Source organism: Tursiops truncatus, chromosome 8 (genome assembly GCF_011762595.2).
Source record: "Tursiops truncatus isolate mTurTru1 chromosome 8, mTurTru1.mat.Y, whole genome shotgun sequence".
NCBI classification, from domain to species: domain Eukaryota; kingdom Metazoa; phylum Chordata; class Mammalia; order Artiodactyla; family Delphinidae; genus Tursiops; species Tursiops truncatus.
In genome coordinates, this window is record NC_047041.1 from 70,014,788 (window position 1) to 70,035,843 (window position 21,056).

General features: G+C 37.1%; 1 protein-coding gene across 5 annotated transcripts in view; it reads left to right on the top strand.

Annotated features, from left to right (window-relative positions):
* Nucleotides 1-21,056, top strand: part of NUCB2 (nucleobindin 2) — a 59,047-nt gene that overhangs the window by 26,680 nt on the left and 11,311 nt on the right. For 3 of the 5 annotated variants that reach the window (XR_012333475.1, XR_012333477.1, XR_012333476.1), the window contains exons 6-14: nt 3,131-3,234; nt 4,052-4,237; nt 4,434-4,524; nt 5,115-5,173; nt 5,271-5,363; nt 6,564-6,653; nt 17,231-17,401; nt 17,687-17,768; nt 18,365-20,977. Coding sequence is in view for 2 of the 5 variants with exons in the window: in XM_019948473.3 (XP_019804032.1) it covers nt 3,131-3,234; nt 4,052-4,237; nt 4,434-4,524; nt 5,115-5,173; nt 5,271-5,363; nt 6,564-6,653; nt 17,231-17,401; nt 17,687-17,768; nt 18,192-18,199 (884 nt within the window). In the remaining 3 variants the exon portion in view is untranslated. Of the gene's footprint in view, nt 1-3,130; nt 3,235-4,051; nt 4,238-4,433; nt 4,525-5,114; nt 5,174-5,270; nt 5,364-6,563; nt 6,654-17,230; nt 17,402-17,686; nt 17,777-18,191; nt 18,339-18,364; nt 20,978-21,056 lie in introns of those variants that run through there. The other 2 variants (XM_019948473.3, XM_073808649.1) reach the window with 2 other exon arrangements.

The window sequence follows — 21,056 nt, forward strand, 5'->3', positions numbered from 1 at the left end:
GGAGAAATTGTGTAGAGCAGTAAACTCTCTGCTGGTGAATAGACTTAGAAAACAAGTACCAAATACTCTTTATCCTGCAACTAAGGATATCAATGAGAGGTAAATTAACCCATACCATCCTACTTCAGCTGGTCAGACACACAAGGTAATTCCATCCTTGAAGCCAGGCCTAAGGTGGTTTGAGATTTCTTTGCCCTTAGACAACTTCCATCCCCTTAATCTTGGCAACATTTTCTTTATTCCAAGACAGCGGCTGAATTTCATTATCTAAAGTAAACTGTTTTATATGCTTAGAAAAGTTATGAGTATTTTCTCATTGATTCAAAATTTATGAATTAAAATTTCTGATAATTTGAAGGAGGGCTTAAAGCGTCTTAATTTTGCGGTGTGTGTGTGTAATTTTTAAAGTAGGCAATACATTCACATCGTTTAAAAAAACAAAGTGTAAGGGGCTTCCCTGGTGGCACAGTGGTTGAGAGTCCACCTGCCGATGCAGGGGACACCGGGTTGTGCCCCAGTCCTGGAAGATCCCACATGCCGCGGAGCGGCTGGGCCCGTGAGCCATGGCCGCTGAGCCTGCAAGTCCGGAGCCTGCGCTCCGCAATGGGAGAGGCCACAACAGTGAGAGGCCCGCGTACCGCAAAAAAAAGAAAAAAAAAAAAGTGTAAGAAAGTATATAGCAAAAAGTTCCATGACATTTTTGTACTTTATCAGTTCCCACTGCCCCTAATACCATCCTTCCTGAGTTTCTTTACTCACATATAAACAAATACAAATAAAAGTTCTTATTTTTCCTCTCTTTTATACAAAAGATACGTGCAATACACGTTTGTAGCTTGTATTTTTCCTTTACTAATATATTTTGGAGATTTTTCTGTATTAGTACATAGAGACCATCATTTTTTTTAGCAACTGCGCAGATTTCCATTATATAGGTATACCATAATTTATTTACCAGACCCCTGTTGATAGATATTTGGGTTATTTCTAGTGAACACTCATGTACACATACCACTATGTATCCATGTAAGATTATCTGTAGGATAAGTTCCCCACAATGAAACTGTTAAACCAAAGGATATATGTATTTGTAATTTTGGTAGATACTGCCACCTCCACAGAGGGTGATCAATACCCATTCCCACCAGCAGTAATTTCTCACAGCCTTGCTAATTATAAGTATCATCAAACTTTAGGAGTTTTGCCACTCTGTTAGATGGTATAATTGTGCAGGTTTAATATGTATTTCTCTTATTTTGAGTGAGGCTAAGTGTCTTTTCATGTATTTCAGTGATGGGTCGTATCCTTTAGGGCTAGGTTTTGTAACAGATCTTTTCTTCATAAGTAAAACTTCTAGTACAGGGCCATACTGAGAATTCAGTGAAAGCTTAGTTGAACTAAATTTAGCTGTTTCTTACTTTCTGGCATAACAATATGTTCCAGGCTCATCTTGTACTTTATACCCTGCCCTAGCCCTGGAATTAGCCATTTCTCTGAGGATTCCTGGTTCTTAATTTTAGTGTGAAATGATGTTGCAGACCAAGAGATGGCACTAGGTGTGCTCAGTACTCCTAGGATATATTTTCTTCTTGACACTTCCATAGGACAGAGATAGGAAATACATGCATGTCCATACACATATGCATGTACACACACATATATAAATATATATTCATACACATGCATATATGTGTACACATTATATATGTATGTTTAGAAATAATAAGTTCACACAGTTAGCACTAATTCCCATCCCTTTCCCCAAGTTTCTTACCTGCCTTCCATCATTTTCATGTTTGTATGTTCTTTTTTCCTAAGTGAGAACCCTGACTTCTAACAAATCAACACATGTACATATTTTGCTCAGTTCTATAATACAACTGAAATCGTCCAGAATTGCTTCACTCATTCAACTACAATACACTATAGCTTTTTTTTTTTTTTAAGTTCTTTACAAAGAAAACTGTTGATGTTTCTTTAAAAATCAGTCATAATCAGGGACTTCCCTGGCGGTCCAGTGGTTAAGACTCTGTGCTTCCAGTGTAGGGGGCGAGGGTTCGATCCCTGGTGGAGGAACTAAGATCCCATATGTTGTACTGTGCAGCCAAAAAAAAAAGTCATAATCAATTGAATTTACTGAATTAGATTTTTATTGTTCCATAAAGGATTAATTGGAGCAGCATAAAAATAGTTCCTTCATATAAATTTTAGAGCAATTCTTTTTAGAAATTCTTCTTAGGACTTCCCTGGTGGTCCAGTGGGTAAGACTCTGTGCTCCCAATGCAGGGGGCCCGGGTTCGATCCCTGGTCGGGAAACTAGATCCTGCATGCATGCCGCAGCTAAGAAATCCGCATGCCTCAACTAAGTAGTCCGCATGCCACAACTAAGAAGCCCACATGCTGCAAGTAAGCATCCACATGCCGCAACTAAGAAGTCCACATGCTGCAAATAAAAGATCCCACATACTGCAATTAAGACCCGGTGCAGCCAAAAGAAAAAAAAATTCTTATAAAAAAAAAAGAGGGCTTCCCTGGTGGCGCAGTGGTTGAGAGTCCGCCTGCCGATGTGGGGGACACGGGTTCGTGCCCCGGTCCGGGGAGATCCCGCGTGCCGCGGAGCGGCTGGGCCCGTGAGCTATGGCCGCTGGGCCTGCGCGTCCGGAGCCTGTGCTCCGCAACGGGAGAGGCCACAACAGTGAGAGGCCCACATACAGCAAAAAAAAACAAAAAAAAAAAACAAAAAAAAAAGAAAGAAATTCTTCTTAGACCTTTGGTGAGGGTAGTATATTAGAGTTTAATTAAAAGTAGGAAATTTGGTACTTTTACAATAATGAAAAAGTTTTTACTGTAAATTATACTGTAAAAGATAGCTAACTAGTCTTTCTTGAAATAACATTAAAATGTACACATTAAATTGTATTCCATTCTAGATTCAAGGGCATTACCTTTGACTAGAATAACAATATGTACAATACTCTAAAAGAAAATACGAACTTTTAAATCTAAAACTTTGAATTTTCTTATAAAATCCTATAGGAATTAATATGAATGCTTATTCTTATGTATTATTTATATTAATGTTTCTAGCTTCTAATAAGTTATTGTTTACAGTTTTCTCTTTTTCTTTCAGATACAGGCATAGACCACCATGCTCTTCTAAAACAATTTGATCATCTAAATCACCTGAATCCTGAGAAGTTTGAATCTACAGATTTAGATATGCTAATCAAAGCGGTGAGACTCATTTCAAAATGTGTTGTCTTTGTTGTGCCTTTGAGGTTTTGTAATTTGACAAGTAAATTCCATGACGTGGTAGTATAACTTTTACATACTCTCTAGAATATCTTTAAAGGGAGATAGCTTAACCCTTATTAGTATAGATAATAATGTGGACATACAGGTCTGTAATCCCTTGCCAACAATTCCAAAATACTATAAAAATGGAAACCTGGCTTAAATTATAGTAAGGCTATTTATAGGTTTTATTTAGCTTACTTAGTGTATTTATAGATTTTGATAAGGAAGTACTAATCTGTTTGATTACAAACTCTTCTGGGGTGTTAAATGATATGGCATATATGCCATATGTCTTTTCTAAAATCTAGAAAATTCTTAAACACATCCTGCCTCAGGGATTTTAGATTGTAATTTGTAGACCTCTCGTGTTGTACTGTATGAAGTTAGCAGATTAGATGTTCTAGCCTGGGTGTTACTAGATTTAGTTAAGTCGTTAGGAACTGTTCTAGTTCTCTATACTGTACAGATTTGATACAGTCCCTTCCTTTTTCTTCTTTTTAAAATAAATTTATATATTACTGCGTATAAGGAACTTCCTAAAGTTGAAGCTAGCTTTGAAATTTTAGTTTCTTTGAATGCCTACATCTCTGAGAGTAATAATGACTAAAATAGAAGGGTAAAATTTAAAACAGAAGTCAAATATGTTTTGGCCCTCCTATGCTACCTTCTGTTAGAGAGTATGCTATATGCAAGAAAGCCTTTATTTATATTTTTCAAGCACATCTTCTTATTTAATTTAAAAATTGCATTATAGGCTACAAGTGATCTGGAACACTATGATAAAGCTCGACATGAAGAATTTAAAAAATATGAAATGATGAAAGAACATGAAAGGAGAGAATATTTAAAAACACTGAATGAAGAAAAGAGAAAAGAAGAAGAATCTAAATTTGAGGAAATGAAGAGAAAGCATGAAAGTCATCCCAAAGTTAATCATCCAGTAAGGATTATGACTTTGTAAAACCATAGTTAGATGAAGATACTTCTTTGTGCCAGATAGTAGAATTTTATAAGTTATTAGTACTTAAAATCTTGATTCTTAATTCTGCAAAGTTTTTCAATTTTATATTTTATTTTGAGCCTATATACATAGATTATAGTTTGTCTTGAGTGGTTTTTTTTAAATTGATTCACAGGGAAGCAAAGATCAACTAAAAGAAGTGTGGGAAGAGACTGATGGATTGGATCCTAATGACTTTGACCCCAAGACATTTTTCAAATTACATGGTAACAGATTTGATACAATATTAATATTTATATCTTTTGTTTGAAAAATTATAGATGCTTTACTCTTAATTGACTTCTGCCAAGGTTTGCTAATCGAGTCCTATTGATAGTAAACATTTAGAGTTTTCCTCTAGGGTAGTATAGTAGTCTTTATTGCTGGTCTGCAGTATAAAATACTTTAGGTCAGTAGCTATGTCTTTATACTTGCTTTTACTTTTGAGTCATTTTATGACTTATTACAAGTTTCTCTGTAAAATGAAGGCATTTCTGTGACTAGCTAGGTTATATCTAATGGACTTTATGCTGTAATATTAAAATTTACTTTTAGTCTTATAGCATATTGCTTCACTTTATATTTTGGTTAATATATATATTTTTCTAAATAACTATGTTGAATTATGAATAAGTAGTGAATTGTTATCAGTTGGACTGACCTGAGGCTTCATAAAAAAGGATACCTTTTTCTGTAGCATGTTGATGCTTCGTGTTAAGTAATACTTTTGCAAACCATTAGTAATTAGTTGTATTTTAACTATCAATTTTCTAAGGCATTAAAATCAGTTTTTGCATTTGTAACTTTTAAACTTTAGATGTCAATAGTGATGGCTTCCTAGATGAACAAGAATTAGAAGCCCTATTTACTAAAGAGGTAAATGAGTTCATTAAGTATTCAGTGGTTTTGCTCTGTCTTTTTTCCTTCTATTATCTTCCTTTCTTTTATGTTGGTTTTAAATTTTTCTTTTTAGTTGGAGAAAGTATATGACCCCAAAAATGAAGAGGATGATATGGTAGAAATGGAGGAAGAAAGGCTTAGAATGAGGGAACATGTAATGAATGAGGTATGTTTGAAAAGTTTATCTGTTACTTCTGTGGAGTTTTCAAGTTCTTGCAATAAATCTTATTGTAAAATGGAAAATAAATATATATAATATTTAATTGGATTTTGCATTTTTGATCCAGAACAGTCAGTAGTTTCCCTTAGTGTAAATAAAATTATTTTGTAACTGCTTTAAAATATTTTAAAATATTAAGATGCTGTTGCATATAAAAGAATGCTGTAAAGCATTCTTTTAGAAGTAAAAAATAATGTAGTCTATTATTTGATATTGTAAATGCTGTATTCGTTTTTGCTAAGAAATTAAAAAACTCAATACCTTAATGGTTTATAACAACAAGTATTTATTTCTTGTTCATATTACTAAGCTGAAAACTCTGAAATAGCTATCATAGGCAGGGTAACTTAAGCCCACTTTTTTGTTGTTTTGTTTTGTTTGTTTATTTGTTTTTGGCTGCACCACGTGGCTTGTGGGATCAGCTTTTGGGATCTTAGTTCCCTGACCAGGGATCGAACCAGGGCCCTTGGCAGTGAAAGCACAGAGTCCTAACCACTGGACCACCAGGGAATTCCCCAAGCCCACTGTTTTGCTTCAGTGATTTTCACCTGTTATTTGAGCTATTTATGGTAAATTGGGATTTTTGTTGAGTGTTGGCTACCAAGTAACAAATTAATTTCTTTGGCCATCATAGAGTTCACTTTTGTAACTGAATTTGCCATAGTCTATAAGAGCCATTAAACAGGGTTTGGAAAGGTTGTCAACTTTAGCTTTGATTTAGTTAGTTGTTTGCTTTTAGGAAAACATTGTTGAGAGCATTTTTACTTAAACTCCTTTACTCTTGGCTAAAACAGTCTTCTTTCTGGAAAGATTGTTTTTCTTGCCCAAGCACTTGGCTTTGAAAGGTGTGGTGAGTAAGGAAAACAATACTAGTCTACCCAGTCATATCAGCAGACTCAAACTTGGTGATCTTTGGGGGTATCAGTTATTTTCAAATTTGAATTATATAGAAGAAAAAGTTATCTATTTTCTGATTCTAGGATAATGTTGAGTGTCCTGTTTTGATTTTTTCCCTCAGTTTCTCTGGATGTTAGGCTAGCCCTAATTGCTGTATATTTATGTAGTAGCATCTATTAGAAGAATTTCTAATATCTAAATAATGTGAAAGAGTTATTTTATTTTACATGTACACTTTCCTTTAATCAGGTTGATACTAACAAAGACCGATTGGTGACTCTAGAAGAGTTTTTGAAAGCTACAGAAAAAAAGGAATTCTTGGAGCCAGACAGCTGGGAGGTAATAGAACCTACGTTAAATGGGATGTATCGTTCAAGAAATTCTACATCAGTCTATTCTGCTTTTAACTTTTATTCGCCATTATGTTTGCATGTATAGTTTTACCATCTTGGCTTTTCATATGAAATTTCACTATAAAATAATGAACTTGATTTCTTGCAAAGCGGGGACAATTGATCTCTATTGGTAATCACATTGCATGTAATTGTGTCTTTCTAAAATCGTCCTTTTTTTCTTTTTGCGGTACGCGGGGCTCTCACTGTTGTGGCCTCTCCCGTTGCGGAGCACAGGCTCCGGACGCGCAGGCTCAGCGGCCATGGCTCACGGGCCCAGCCGTTCCGCGGCATGTGGGATCTTTCCGGACCGGGGCACGAACCCGTGTCCCCTGTATCGACAGGCGGACTCTCAACCACTGTGCCACCAGGGAAGCCCTAAAATCGTACTTTTTTAATGTGTAAAATATGTTCATTCTTGAAAATTAAAAATATGGATACAGTTAAAGTATGAATTAGAGGTTACATGTAATTCTACCATCCGGAGGTAGACACTTAAATTATGCATTGTGTTATGCCAGTTTGGAAATCGTTTGTATATTTAGTATATGCATATATAGCATACAGTGAATAAATAGTATACTGTCCCATTTTTAGCTTACATATACACATAAATTCATATCTATATATTTTTTAAATGGCTTCATATATTCACTATATAAATGACTTTGTATGTTTGTGAAATTCTGTTTTTTAAAAATATAACAATATTTCATGAACATTTCAATGCCATGTCTCAAAATCTCGATTTGAAAAATGACCACTTAGCATGCAGTTGTGTGGTTGTAACATAATTTATATAGCCATTCTTCCAGATTCAGACATTATGGGTCAATTCTAATTTTTTTTTACTGTGATAAATAACATTATGATGACTATCCATTTGTTCATGCATTTGGGGGCATCTGTGATGATTTCCCTGGGATTAATTCCTAGGAATAGAACTATTCTCAAGTTTTATGAACATTTTTTAGTTTCTAAATATATCTGTCAAATTGCTCCTGAAAAGTATTTGAATTTATACCGTGGTTTACTGTGTATAAGTGAGTGCATACACATCTTGAACAGAATAGTTGAGCGGTACCAAACAAAGTAGATTGAAAAAAGAACATTGTCGACAGGTGCATGCCACGGCTATCAGCGTGGACACCAGCGACAGGCATGAAATGCTAAGGCTGCTACTGCAGCCACCAAGAGGCCTGTGTGCAAGCACAGGTCACTATCCACACCACCCTGGGAGCCTGTGCAGCCCGCCACTGCCAGGGTCCGGTGATCCAGAGAAAACTTCCCCAGGAGAACACACAGCATGCCTCAGGCTATTGCAACGTCATGTCAGCCTCTGCCGCCGCAGGCTCACCCCGCATTCCATACCCCTCCCTCCCCACCGGCCTGAGTGAGCCAGAGCCCCCTAATCAGCTGCTACTTTAACCCCATCCTGGCTGGGCAAAGAACAGATGCCCTCAGGCGACCTGCATGCAGAGGCAGGGCCACATCCAAAGCTGAACCCTAGGAGCTGTGTGAACAAAGAAGAGAAAGGGAAATTTCTCCCAGCAGCCTCAGGAGCAGCGGATTAAATCTCCACAATCAACTTGATGTACCCTGCATCTGTGGAATACCTGAATAGACAACGAATCATCCTAAAATTGAGCTGGTGGACTTTGGGAGCAACTGTAGACTTGGGGTTTGCTTTCTGCATCTAATTTATTTCTGGTTTTATGTTTATCTTAGTTTAGTAATTCGAGTTTATTATCATTGGTAGATTTGTTTATTGATTTGGTTGCTCTCTTCCTTTTTTTTTATATAGATTTTTTTTTCCTTTTTCTCTTTTTGTGAGTGTGTATGTGTATGCTTCTTTGTGTGACTTTGTCTGTATAGCTTTGCTTTTACCATTTGTCCTAGATAATCTGTCTGTCCGTTTTTTATGTTTGTTTTTTTTAGTATAGTTTTTATTGCTTGTTATCATTGGTGGATTTGTTATTTGGCTTGGTTGCTCTCTTCTTTGTTTCTTTCTTTTTTAATTACTTTTTAATTTATTTTATTTATTTAATTTTTTTTGCGGTATGCGGGCCTCTCACTGTTGTGGCCTCTCCCGTTGTGGAGCAACAGGCTCCAGATGCGCAGGCTCAGCGGCCATGGCTCACGGGCGCAGCCGCTCCGTGGCATGTGGGATCTTCCCGGGCCGGGGCACGAACCCGTGTCCCCTGCATCGGCAGGCAGACTCTCAACCATTGCGCCACCAGGGAAGCCCTAATTTATTTTATTTTTAATAATTTTAAAAAATTTTTTATTTTAATTATTTCCTTCCTTCCTTCCTCCCTCCCTCCCTCCCTTCCTTCCTTCCTACAGGTGTCAAGCCAGTGCCTCTGAGATAGGAGAGCTGAGTTCAGGACAGTTGGTCCACCAGAGACCTCCTGGCTTCACGTAATACCAAATGGGGAAAACTCTCCCAGAGATCTCCATCTCAACGCTAAGACCCAGCTCCACTAAACGACCAGCAAGCTACAGTTCTGGACACTGTATGCCAAACAACTAACAAGACAGGAACACAACCCCACCCATTAGCAGAGAGGCCGCCTAAAATCATAATAAGGTCACAGACATCCCAAAACACACCACCGGACATCGTCCTACTCACCAGAAAGGCAAGATCCAGCCTCATCCACCAGAGCACAGGCACCAGTTCCCTTGACCAGAAAGGCTGCACAACCCACTGAACCAACCTTAGCCACTGGGAGCAGACACCAAAAACAACAGGAACTACGAACCTGCAGCCTGCAAAAAGAAGACCCCAAACACAGTGAATTAAGCAAAATGAGAAAACAGAGAAACACACAGCAGATGAAGGAGCAAGGTAAAAACCCACCAGACCAAACAAATGAAGAGGAAATAGGCAGTCTACCTGAAAAAGAATTCAGAGTAATGATAGTAAAGATGATCCAAAATCTTGGAAATTGAATGGAGAAAATACAAAAACGTTTAACAAGGACCTAGAAGAACTGAAGAGAAAACAAACAGTGATGAACAACAAAATAACTTAAATTAAAAATTCTCTAGAGAGGGGCTTCCCTGGTGGCACAGTGGTTGAGGGTCCACCTGCTCATGCAGGGGGCACAGGTTCGTGCCCCGGTCCAGGAGGATCCCACGTGCCATGGAGTGGCTGGGCCCGTGAGCCATGGCCGCTGAGCCTGCATGTCTGGAGCCTGTGCTCTGCAATGGGAGAGGCCACAGCAGTGAGAGGCCCGCGTACCGAAAAAAAAAAAAAAAAAAAATTCTCTAGAAGGAATCAGTAGCAGAATAACTGAGGCAGAAGAACAGATAAGTGACCTGGAAAATAAAATAGCGGAAATAACTACCACAGAGCAGAATAAAGAAAAAAGAATGAAAACAATTGAGGACCGTCTCAGAAACCTCTGGGACGGCATTAAATGCACTAACATTCAAATTATAGGGGTCCCAGTAGAAGAAGAGAAAAAGAAAGGGACTGAGAAAATATTTGAAGAGATTATAGTTGAAAACTTCCCTAATATGGGAAAGGAAATAGTCAATCAAGTCCAGGAAGCACAGAGAGTCCAATACAGGATAAATCCAAGGAGGAACATGCCAACACACATATTAATCAAACGATGAAAATTTAAATACAAAGAAAAAATATTAAAAACAGTAAGGGAAAGCAACAAATAACATATAAGGGAATCCCCATAAAGTTAACAGCTGATCTTTAAGGAGGAGCTCTGCAAGCCAGAAGGGAGTGGCAGGACATATTTAAAGTGATGAAAGGGAAAAACCTACAACCAACATTACGCTACCCAGCCAGGAACTCATTCAGATTCGACGGAGAAATTAAAACCTTTACAGACAAGCAAAAGCTAAGAGAATTCAGCACCGCCAAACCAGCTTTACAACAAATACTAAAGGAACTTCTCTAGGCTGGAAACACAAGAGAAGGAAAAGACCTACAATAACAAACCCAAAACCATTAAGAAAATGGTAATAAGAACATACATATTGAAAACTACCGTAAACGTAAATGGATTAAATGCTCCAACCAAAAGACATAGACTGGCTGAATGGATACAAAGACAAGACCTGTATATATGCTGTCTACAAGAGACCCACTTCAGACCTAGGGACACATAAAGACTGAAAGTGAAGGGATGGTAAAAGATATTCCATGCAAATGGAAATCAAAAGAAAGCTGGAGTAGCAATTCTCATGTCATAAAACAGACCTTAAAATAAAGACTATTACAAGAGACAAAGAGGGACACTACAAAATGATCAAGGGATCAATCCAAGAGGAAGATATAACAATTGTAAATATTTATGCACCCAACATAGGAGCACCTCAATACATAAGGCAAATGCTAACAGCCATTAAAGGGGAAATCAACAGTAACACCACCATAGTAGGGGGCTTTAACACCCCACTTTCACCAATGGACAGATCATCGAAATTGAAAATAAATAAGGAAACACAAGCTTGAAATGATACATTAAACAAGATGGACTTAATCACTATTTATAGGACATTCCATCCAAAAACAACAGATTACACTTTCTTCTCCAGTGCTCGTAGAACATTCTCCAGGATAGATCATATCTTGGGTCACAAATCAAGCCTTGGTAAATTTAAGAAAATTGAAATTGTATCAGGTATCTTTTCCGACCACAATGCTATGAGACTAGATATCAATTACAGGAAAAAATGTAAAAAGTACAAACACATGGAGGCTAAACAATACACTACTAAAGAACCAAGATATCACTGAAGAAATCAAAGAGGAAATCAAACAATACCTAGAGACAAATGACAATGAAAACACGATGACCCAAAACCTATGGGACGCAGCAAAAGCAGTTCTAAGAGGGAAGTTTATAGCAATACAATCCTACCTCAAGAAACAAGAAACATCTCAAATAAAGCAACCTAACCTTACACCTAAAGCAGTTCGAGAAAGAATAACAATAAAACCCAAAGTTAGCAGAAGGAAAGAAATCATAAACATCAGATCAGAAATAAATGAAAAAGAAATGAAGGAAACAGTAGGAAAGATCAAGAAAACTAAAAGCTGTTTCTTTGAGAAGATAAACAAAATTGATAAACCATTAGCCAGACTCATCAAGAAAAAAAGGGAGAAGACTCAAATCAATAGAATTAGAAATGAAAAAGGAGAAGTAACAACTGACACTGCAGAAATAGAAAGGATCATGAGAGATTACTATAAGAAACTATATGCCAATAAAATGGACAACCTGGAAGAAATGGACAAATTCTTAGAAGAGCACAACCTTCCGAGACTGAACCAGGAAGATAGAAAATATAAACAGTCCAATCACAAGCACTGAAATTGAGGCTGTGATTAAAAATCTTCCAACAAACAAAAGCCCAAGACCAGATGGCTTCACAGGCGAATTCTATCAAACATTTAGAGAAGAGTTAACAACTATCCTTCTCAAACTCTTCCAAAATATAGCAGAGGGAGGAACACTCCCAAACTCATTCTACGAGGCCACCATCACCCTGATATCAAAACCAGACAAAGATGTCAGAAAGAAAGAAAACTACAGGCCAATATCACTGATGAACATAGATGCAAAAATCCTCAACAAAATACTAGCAAACAGAACGCAACAGCACATTAAAAGGATCATACACCATGATCAAGTGGGGTTTATCCCCGGAATACAAGGATTCTTCAATATACACAAATCAATCAATGTGATAAAATATATTAACAACTTGAAGGAGATAAACCATATGATCATCTCAATAGTTGCAGAAAAAGCATTTGACAAAATTCAACACCCATTTATGGTAAAAACCCTCCAGAAAGTAAGCAGAGAGGGAACTTACCTTAACATAATAATGGCCATATATTACAAACCCACAGCCAACATGCCCCGGTCCGGGAGGATCCCGCATGCCGCGGAGCGGCTGGGCCCGTGAGCCATGGCCGCTGAGCCTGCGCATCTGGGGCCTGTGCTCTGCAAGGGGAGAGGCCACAACAGTGAGAGCCCCGTGTACCGCAAAAAAAAAAAAAAAAAAAGAATGACATTAGAATATTCCCTAACACCATACACAAAAATAAACTCAAAATGGATTAAAGACCTAAATGTAAGGCCAGGTACTATAAAACTCTTAGAGGAAAACATAGGCAGAACACTCTATGACATAAATCACAGGAAGATCCTTTTTGACCCACCTCCTAGAGAAATGGAAATAAAAACAAAAATAAATGGGACCTAAATGAAAATTAAAAGCTTTTTCACAGCAAAGGAAACCATAAACAAGACGAAAGACAGCCCTCAGAATGGGAGAAAATGTTTGCAAATGAAGCAACTGACAAAGGATTAATCTCCAAAATTTACAAGCAGCTCACGCAGCTCAATATCAAAAAAAACAAACAACCCAATCCAAACATGGACAGAAGACATAAATAGACATTTCTCCAAAGAAGATATACAGATTGCCAGCAAACACATGAAAGGATGCTCAACATCACTAATCATTAGAGAAATGCAAATCAAAACTATAATGAGGTATCACCTCACACCAGTCAGAATGGCCATCATCAAAAAATTTACAAACAGTAAATGCTGGAGTGGGTGTGCAGAAAAGGGAACCTTCTTGCACTGTTGGTGGGAATGTAAATTGATACAGCCACTTTGGAGAACAGTATGGAGGTTCCTTCAAAAACTAAAAATAGAAATACCATAAAAAAAAAAAAAAAAAAAGAAATACCATAAGACCCAGCAATCCCACTACTAGACATATACCCTGAGAAAACCATAATTCAAAAAGAGTCATGTACCACAATATTCTTTGCAGCTCTATTTACAACAGCCAGGACATGGAAGCAACCTAAGTGTCTATTGACAAATGAATGGATAAATAAGATGTGGCACATATATACAATGGAATATTACTCAGCCATAAAAGGAAACGAAATTGAGTTATTTGTAGTGAGGTGGATGGACCTAGAGTCTGTCATACAGAGTGAACTAAGAAAGAGAAAAACATATACCGTATGCTAACACACATATGTGGAATCTAAAAAAAATATATATGGTTCTGAAGAACCCAGGGGCAGGACAGGAATAAAGACACAGACGTAGAGAATGGACTTGAGGACACGGGGGTGGGGGAAGAGTAAGCTGGGACGAAGTGAGAGAGTGATGTAGACATATATACACTACCAAATGTAAAATAGATAGCTAGTGGGAAGCAGCCGCATAGCACAGGGAGATCAGCTCGGTGCTAGAGGGCTGGGATAGGGAGGGTGGTAGGGAGACACAAGAGGGAGGAGATATGGAGATATATGTATATGTATAGCTGATTCACTTTGTTATAAAGCAGAAACTAACACACCATTGTAAAGCAATTATACTCCAATAAAGATGTTAAAAAAAAAAAAGAACATTGTCCTTTCCTATATAAAATAAAAATATTACCTTTTTAATTAGTTTGAGATAGGGTGGCCAACTGTCCTGGTTTACCCGGACTGTGGAGTTTCCCAGGATGCGGAACTTTTCAGTGTTACAACCTGGACAATCCTGGACAAATTGGGACGATTGGTCATCTTAGTTTGAGGTTAAAGAAATCAGCTTCTTTTTTGTTGTAAGTTTTTGTCTAACGTTTGAACTATTTCTGGACATTGGTGAAGAAAAAGAATGCTAAGATTATTTGAACATGAATTCCCTTGAGTGCTTCTGGTGAACTGGATCAATAGATAATTATATACCTTTTTCACTTCGGCATAATTTCAGATTTGCAAAAAAGTTGCAAGTATGAACAAGGAATTCCTGAATACCTTTCACCCAGATTTCCCATTTTACTACATTTGCTTTCTCCCTCCTTTTCTCTCTTTCTCTATTTTTAATCTGTGTGTGTGTGTTTATATATAACATCTATAATTATTTTTGAGAGTAAGTTGCACACGATGCTGCTTTAACCTTAAATACTTGAGTGTGTATTTTTTGCAAACAAAGATTTATCTTACATAATCACAATAAGATTATCAATGCTACACACACAATGCTATTCTCTAATCTCTAGATTTTATTGAGATTTTTGTCAATTTTTCCTGTATTGGTCTTTATAGCAAAAGAAAATCCAAGATCATGCATTGGATTTAGTTGTAATGTCTTTCTAGTCTACTTTAATCTGAAACAGTTCCTGAGTCTTTGTATCTCATAGCATTGATATTTCTAAAAATTACAGACCAGTTATTTTGTAGAATGTCCCTCATTTTGAATTTGTCTGGTGTTTCCTTATGATTCCTACTTTTGATAGGAATATCACTGAAGTGATGCTAAGTGCATCATATCAAGAATCATATGCTGCTGATTATTTCCATAACTGGCAATGTTAACTTTGCTTATTTGGTTAAGGTGGTGTCTACCAGGTTTTCCCACTGTAAAATTACTATTTTACCTTTTGTAATTTGAAAAGTATCTTGTCTATCCCACCATACTGCTAGAATCAGAAGTCAGCTTAAAAAAAAAATCACTCAACATCATATCAAAAGTATTCCCAAATACTATTTGTAAGAATTGTTTTAATAACTATGGAGGTGCTTAACTGTTTTCTGAGGGTTAGACATATAGGTTATTTCCAGTCTTTTATTGTTATTTAAAAAGATAGTGCTGCTATAAACACATTTTTATATAAAGTTTTTATGTGTTCAGGGTTATTTTCTAAGATAAATTCTCAATGTAGCATTACCAGGACCAAGGGAATATTTTTAAGGTTGTTGATATACTTCGTAAAAGTGCTTTTCAGAAGAATTGTACCAATTTACATTTCCACCAATAAAAAATGAGATTGCTCTACTGTTTAAAAAGGTATTTTCTTTGGGGATATACTTTGAGACTCATTATCTACGGGGTTTAGCATGCATTGATGAATCTAGCCAGAATAAATTGTTACTGTGACTGTTGACAAATGGTGATTTTCTAATCATCATTCCTTAGTTGGCTTTCCGCTGTAGGTGGAAAAAGCCAATATTCCCTTTGACTTTCCACTGTAGCTGTTCCTTCCCCCTTCTCTAGTTGTTTATATCAATGTAGACTCTTGGCTTCTTATTTTATTCAGTAAACTTGAATTCTTACTGTCATTTGTTTTCAATGCTCAAATTGTCCCTGATTTGGCTAGTAGGAGTTTCCTCAGACTGGCTTTTGTGTCCTTCAGGCATGTCCCTATCATTCTTTGAGGACTTCCTTACTTTTTAGCGTAATAAGGTGTCCAAGGCTCATCTTGTTCTTTCTCTGCCCTACCTCTGGACTCAGACATTTTTCTGAGGAGCACTGGTTCCTTTTAGTGGAGATCAATATTACAGTCCAGGATCTGGACACTGGATTTGCTCCTTGCTACTGGAGTGCCATTGCTTCTAGGTCTTATCAAGTAACAGAGTTGAGGAATTAAAAAAATATATATATATATAAAATATATATTTATAGTTTGTGTATGTGTATATATATATATGCATGCATGCACATATGTATATAGACACATCTATACATTTATATTCATTTTTATATTTTAGCTATCAAGAGGTATTAAAACTCATGAGTTCATACTGATATCTCCTTAAATTTCAATCTAACGCTTCTACTTGCAATACATTCTTTTTCTTTTTCCATATTTCATACAAAGCCTGGCTCTCATTTTCCACAATAATATTGTATTTATTTGTTCAATCCTAAGATGTACGAAGAGTTTCAGAATTGCTAATCGATGCCTCTGCAAAGCCAGACTTTAATATTTTTTACAGTTTTTTTTGTTGTTTTAGCCTAAGGGCATATAGTCCAAATGCTGTGATCAAAAGTTTCTGGGGGGGCTTCCCTGGTGGCGTAGTGGTTGAGAGTCCGCCTGCCGATGCAGGGGACACGGGTTCGTGCCCCGGTGTGGGAGGAGGAGCGGCTGGGCCCGTGAGCCATGGCCGCTGAGCCTGCGCGTCCGGACGGAGCCTGTGCTCCGCAACAGGAGAGGCCGCAGCGGTGAGAGGCCCGCGTACCGCAAAAAAAAAAAAGTTTCTTGGGTTAGTTCTTTTCTCCTGCCCCCTTCTGTGGATTGTTTTATTCACTTAAAATAAAAGTATTATTTGTTTCTATTTGTATTCAATTTGGAGAGGTTTTCTGTCCTTGTGGATTTTTATTTATTTTCTTTTTTTCTTTGAGTATGTGAAACATTGATATGTTTCCAACAATCAAATCTGTGCAAAAAAAGGCATATTCAAAGGAGTGTGATTTTTTTTTTTCCCACATTGTCTTTGTCCTTTCCACCCAGTTCTCCCCTTACTCTGTAGGTAACCAGTCTTATTAGTTTCTGGATTTTCCTTCCTGTTATATCTTTTGCCCAAATAAGTGCAAGTGTGTATATTCTTATTTCCCTTTCTTTCTTACCCAAAAGATATAATACTATAGATATTCTTTTGTACTTTGCTAAGCATAGAATTTTAAAGCTGAATCAGACCTTTTTGTTTTCTTTCTAAGGTTTTTCTTTTCTCATTTCTTTGTCTTTTAGACATTGGATCAACAACAGTTCTTCACAGAGGAAGAACTGAAGGAATATGAAAATCTTATCTCCATACAAGAAACTGAACTTAAGAAAAAGGCAGATGAGCTTCAGAAACAAAAAGAAGAGCTACAACGTCAGCATGACCAACTTGAGGCTCAGAAGTTGGAATACCATCAGGTGATATTTTGTAAAAAGGCTTGTGGCATTAAAAAGGATTTTAGGGGCTTTGCTACAAGCCTGTGTTTTTGTAATATATTTTAATTAGCTGTCGTATTTTAAATTTTAGTATTTTTTAAACTGCATTTTTTTAAACTTCCTTGTTGAATATTAATCTAAATTATAGAACGTAAATATCCCATTTTGGAAAACAATTTTCAGTTTGTTGTGCATTGTCAATGGTCATACATATCAGAGAAAATCAAATAACGCTTACTTTTAAGGCATTCTTTTTCCATTCACTAGGTTTTACAGCAGATGGAACAAAAGAAATTACAACAAGAAATTTCCCCATCAGTGCCTGGTGGAGAATCAAAGATCCAGCCACGTATGTAATTTTGTTTATTTGTTTGTTTGAGGAAATTAAAAAATTGAATAAATAGAAATTCACATTTATTACAAATATAATTTCAAATCATTAATATCTGTGCTATTTTCTGTTTATTTGTGGAAATAGAGCAATTTGTGTTACAGAAAAATGAAAAAGCCTCTCAAATTTGTATACATCAGTACATTTCAAAAGCTATATAATTTGATAGCCATAAGCATGGTGAAATGATTTTTTTCAGTATTATTCATAATTCTTCCTAATCAGTTATTGATACTATCACAGAATATGTTTTTTAATTGTAATCAGTGATTAACTAAACATAGTTAAAAAGCAAATACTCAGTATATCTAAGTATAAAAGAATATTCAGAATAAAGGAAGATACCTTTAAAATGAGGGCTTTTTTTTTTTTTTTGAACAGGCATTTAAAGTCCAAAGTCCGCCAGAACTTAGAATAAAATTGTTACATCATCATGTGTGTCATCTTTTTACCTCCCTTCCTTTTCCTCTGCTCAGTAAATATTTTAAAGCATATATGGAATAAAGGAAGATACTTTTTAAATGAGAACGTATTTTTTTTTTTTTTGGACACAGATGTTTAAGGATTGAAGTCTACCAGAACCAGGAAGGAAACAAACTCAATACCTGCTCTCATTTTCATACCTCTTTTCTTTTTCCTTTGTTCTCCTTTAGTGATTTAATTAAGTGGCTTTATGCCATAATTTAATGAAACTATTAGTACCTATTTAAGTGAGAAAGCGCCACCCACTGCTTTTAAAATAAATTGTTTTCTCTTATTCATAAAGGTAAATACTCTTTTATGGGTGCTTATCATCCCCTCTCTCAATAAAAGCTCTTTGATATTAATAATTCTTCTCCTGAGAAGACCATAGTATTCCCCAGTGTGTGTTGGTAACTTTTTCCTACTTTCAGCAATCTTAACTGCTAGAAATTCTTCAACCAAACAGCTCTTGCTACCACTTAAGTTCATTTTTCATTTACAATTTTGCTTTATACTCTATCATTCAAGATCAGGTTTTGCTACATATAGCAGAAAACCCAAAGATAATGGTGGTTTAAACTGAATAAGAACTTCTGCCTTTTACATAGAAGAAATCTGGAAGTAGGTGATGTACAGGTTCCTATCTTTCTCCTCTGCTCTCCCCAGTGCATAGTTTTTATTCTCGAGTTATTTCATTCTCAGGGTCCAAGATGGCTCTTGGACGCAGTGGGGAAGGGCAACAAAAGGAATGTCCCCCAGTTGAATCAGCTTCCTTGATGCAGTTTTCCCAGAGAACCACATAGCATTTGAATTTACATCTCATTGGCCAGAGCTGTGTCACATGGCCATCTAGCTGCTAGGGAAGCTGAGAAATCCATTTGGCAATGGGACAGGCTAAAAGTTAGGATTCTTTTAGGAAGGTTTCCCTTTAAGAAGGGAAGAGGGAATGTTTGGTAGGCAACTTACAGCTTTAATTTAAACAGCCTTTTGGTTACCTAAATATCTATGTACATTCTTCCAAAACAGAAACCGCTCACTTCCCTCACCTCAAAAGGAAACCACCAAAACCCAATCTATTATTGCATGTAGTTCAAAGCCCATGACATCTGAGTATAGTCCCCTCCATCAGGTTAGGATGTGGTTTTTTTATGTTCTGGTCATCTGCAAACTAAAAAGCAACATGTCTGCCCCCTGAGCACCATATGCATAATGGGATAGATACAGGATAACTGCAATAAAATCAACCTTTTAGAAAAGGGGAAAACAGGAAACAGAGCAGTCATCTTTCCATAACAATTAAAAAAATACTGCTTGGCAAAAATAGCAAGGTCTCTCTGCTCTGTCCATAAATATATTCTTTGGTTTTTCTATTAGGCAACCCCTGCTTCACCTTTCTGGGAGGAACTCCCTTGTCTAATGTCCTCAGGGGCCCTTGGCATTGCCCTCTAGGATGTTTTTATTGCCCATTAACCGTCAAGGACGCAAGTGGGCATTGGGAAGTGTCCTCTTCTGGAAGGCTGGACAGTCTTCGCACTTCACTTCCTGTTATTGTGGGTTTGGGGCCTTGGGATTGTTTCAGATAGTTACAGGCTGTTTCAGGCCAGGTTTAGGGTTTTTGTTTGTTTTTGTTTCGTTTTGCTTTTTGGCAAAACAGTTCCCTCAAAAGTTGTACGTTTCTGGTCTGTTTTCTTCAATTATTACCAGGAGAAACCACAGAGATCTTGTCAAGACATATTTAACAAAGAACCTCATCTTTTGCTTGCTGGCCTCTGTGTTCTTTTCTCCTGTTGGGTCTTAAATGAATGGTACCCACTTGGGATTGTTTTAAACTATAGGCTTGGATGGGATAACAGCAGTCTTAATCTGATCTTTTTCCTTAGGATGGCTCCCATTATTTGGCAGAAAATTCTTAAGGGAAGGTTCTTGGAAAGGTTGTGAAAGCTTTAGCGCTTCCTCAGAACCTTTACTTATAACTGTTTCAGTTTAGAGTACGGTAGTACAGTAAGTGACTTTTTCAATTCTTCAGGGCTCCAGATTTGGGACTTTATCAATTTATTTGGTAGATAGAGAGCAGTTCTCTCGGCAAAGCTATATTGCCTTCCCTCTCTGCAGACTTGCTTACCTTAGCCGGAGCCACATCTCTCCTGTAGCACTTTTCTGAAAGAGGCAAGGCGCAGCCCACACATGCTAGCATTCTGAAATTCTACCACCATTTTCTCTGATACCTTAACCTCAGTTGGCATGAAGTATCACTGCCCCAAACCCTACCTTCTTAACTAAGCCAATTCCATTTTTTCAGATCCTTTTACTTGCTGCACCTTACTTCTAGCTACCAAATTCTGTATAGGTTAAGATTCTTCATTGTAAGTAATAGAATCATCTTCAGCTACTAAACAGAATGGGATTGATGGGGGGGGAGCAGTATAGATAGATAGCTCACAGAATCTTTGGGAGGGCTGAAAGAACGGAACTTAGGCTGAGCTTCTAGGAACTGCATCATGAGACTGGGCTGCCAAAGAAGCTGCTGCTTTTGGAACCATCAAGAAGCTGCCTGCTAAATCAGGAAGCCACCTGCCATATTAGGAAGTCATGAAGTTGCCAGCTCCAGAACCACACCACCTCTGCCTTGCTTTGTGTCAGCAAAAATGGATATTTCATGTCCTGCTTCTCTCCCCATGTAATTCAGTTCTGAGTAAAAGTTTCAAGTGAGTACATCTGATTGTTTGGACCAATCATATCTGGAACCCTAGCTGCAAGGGAGGTTGGGAAATAATATTTAATTTC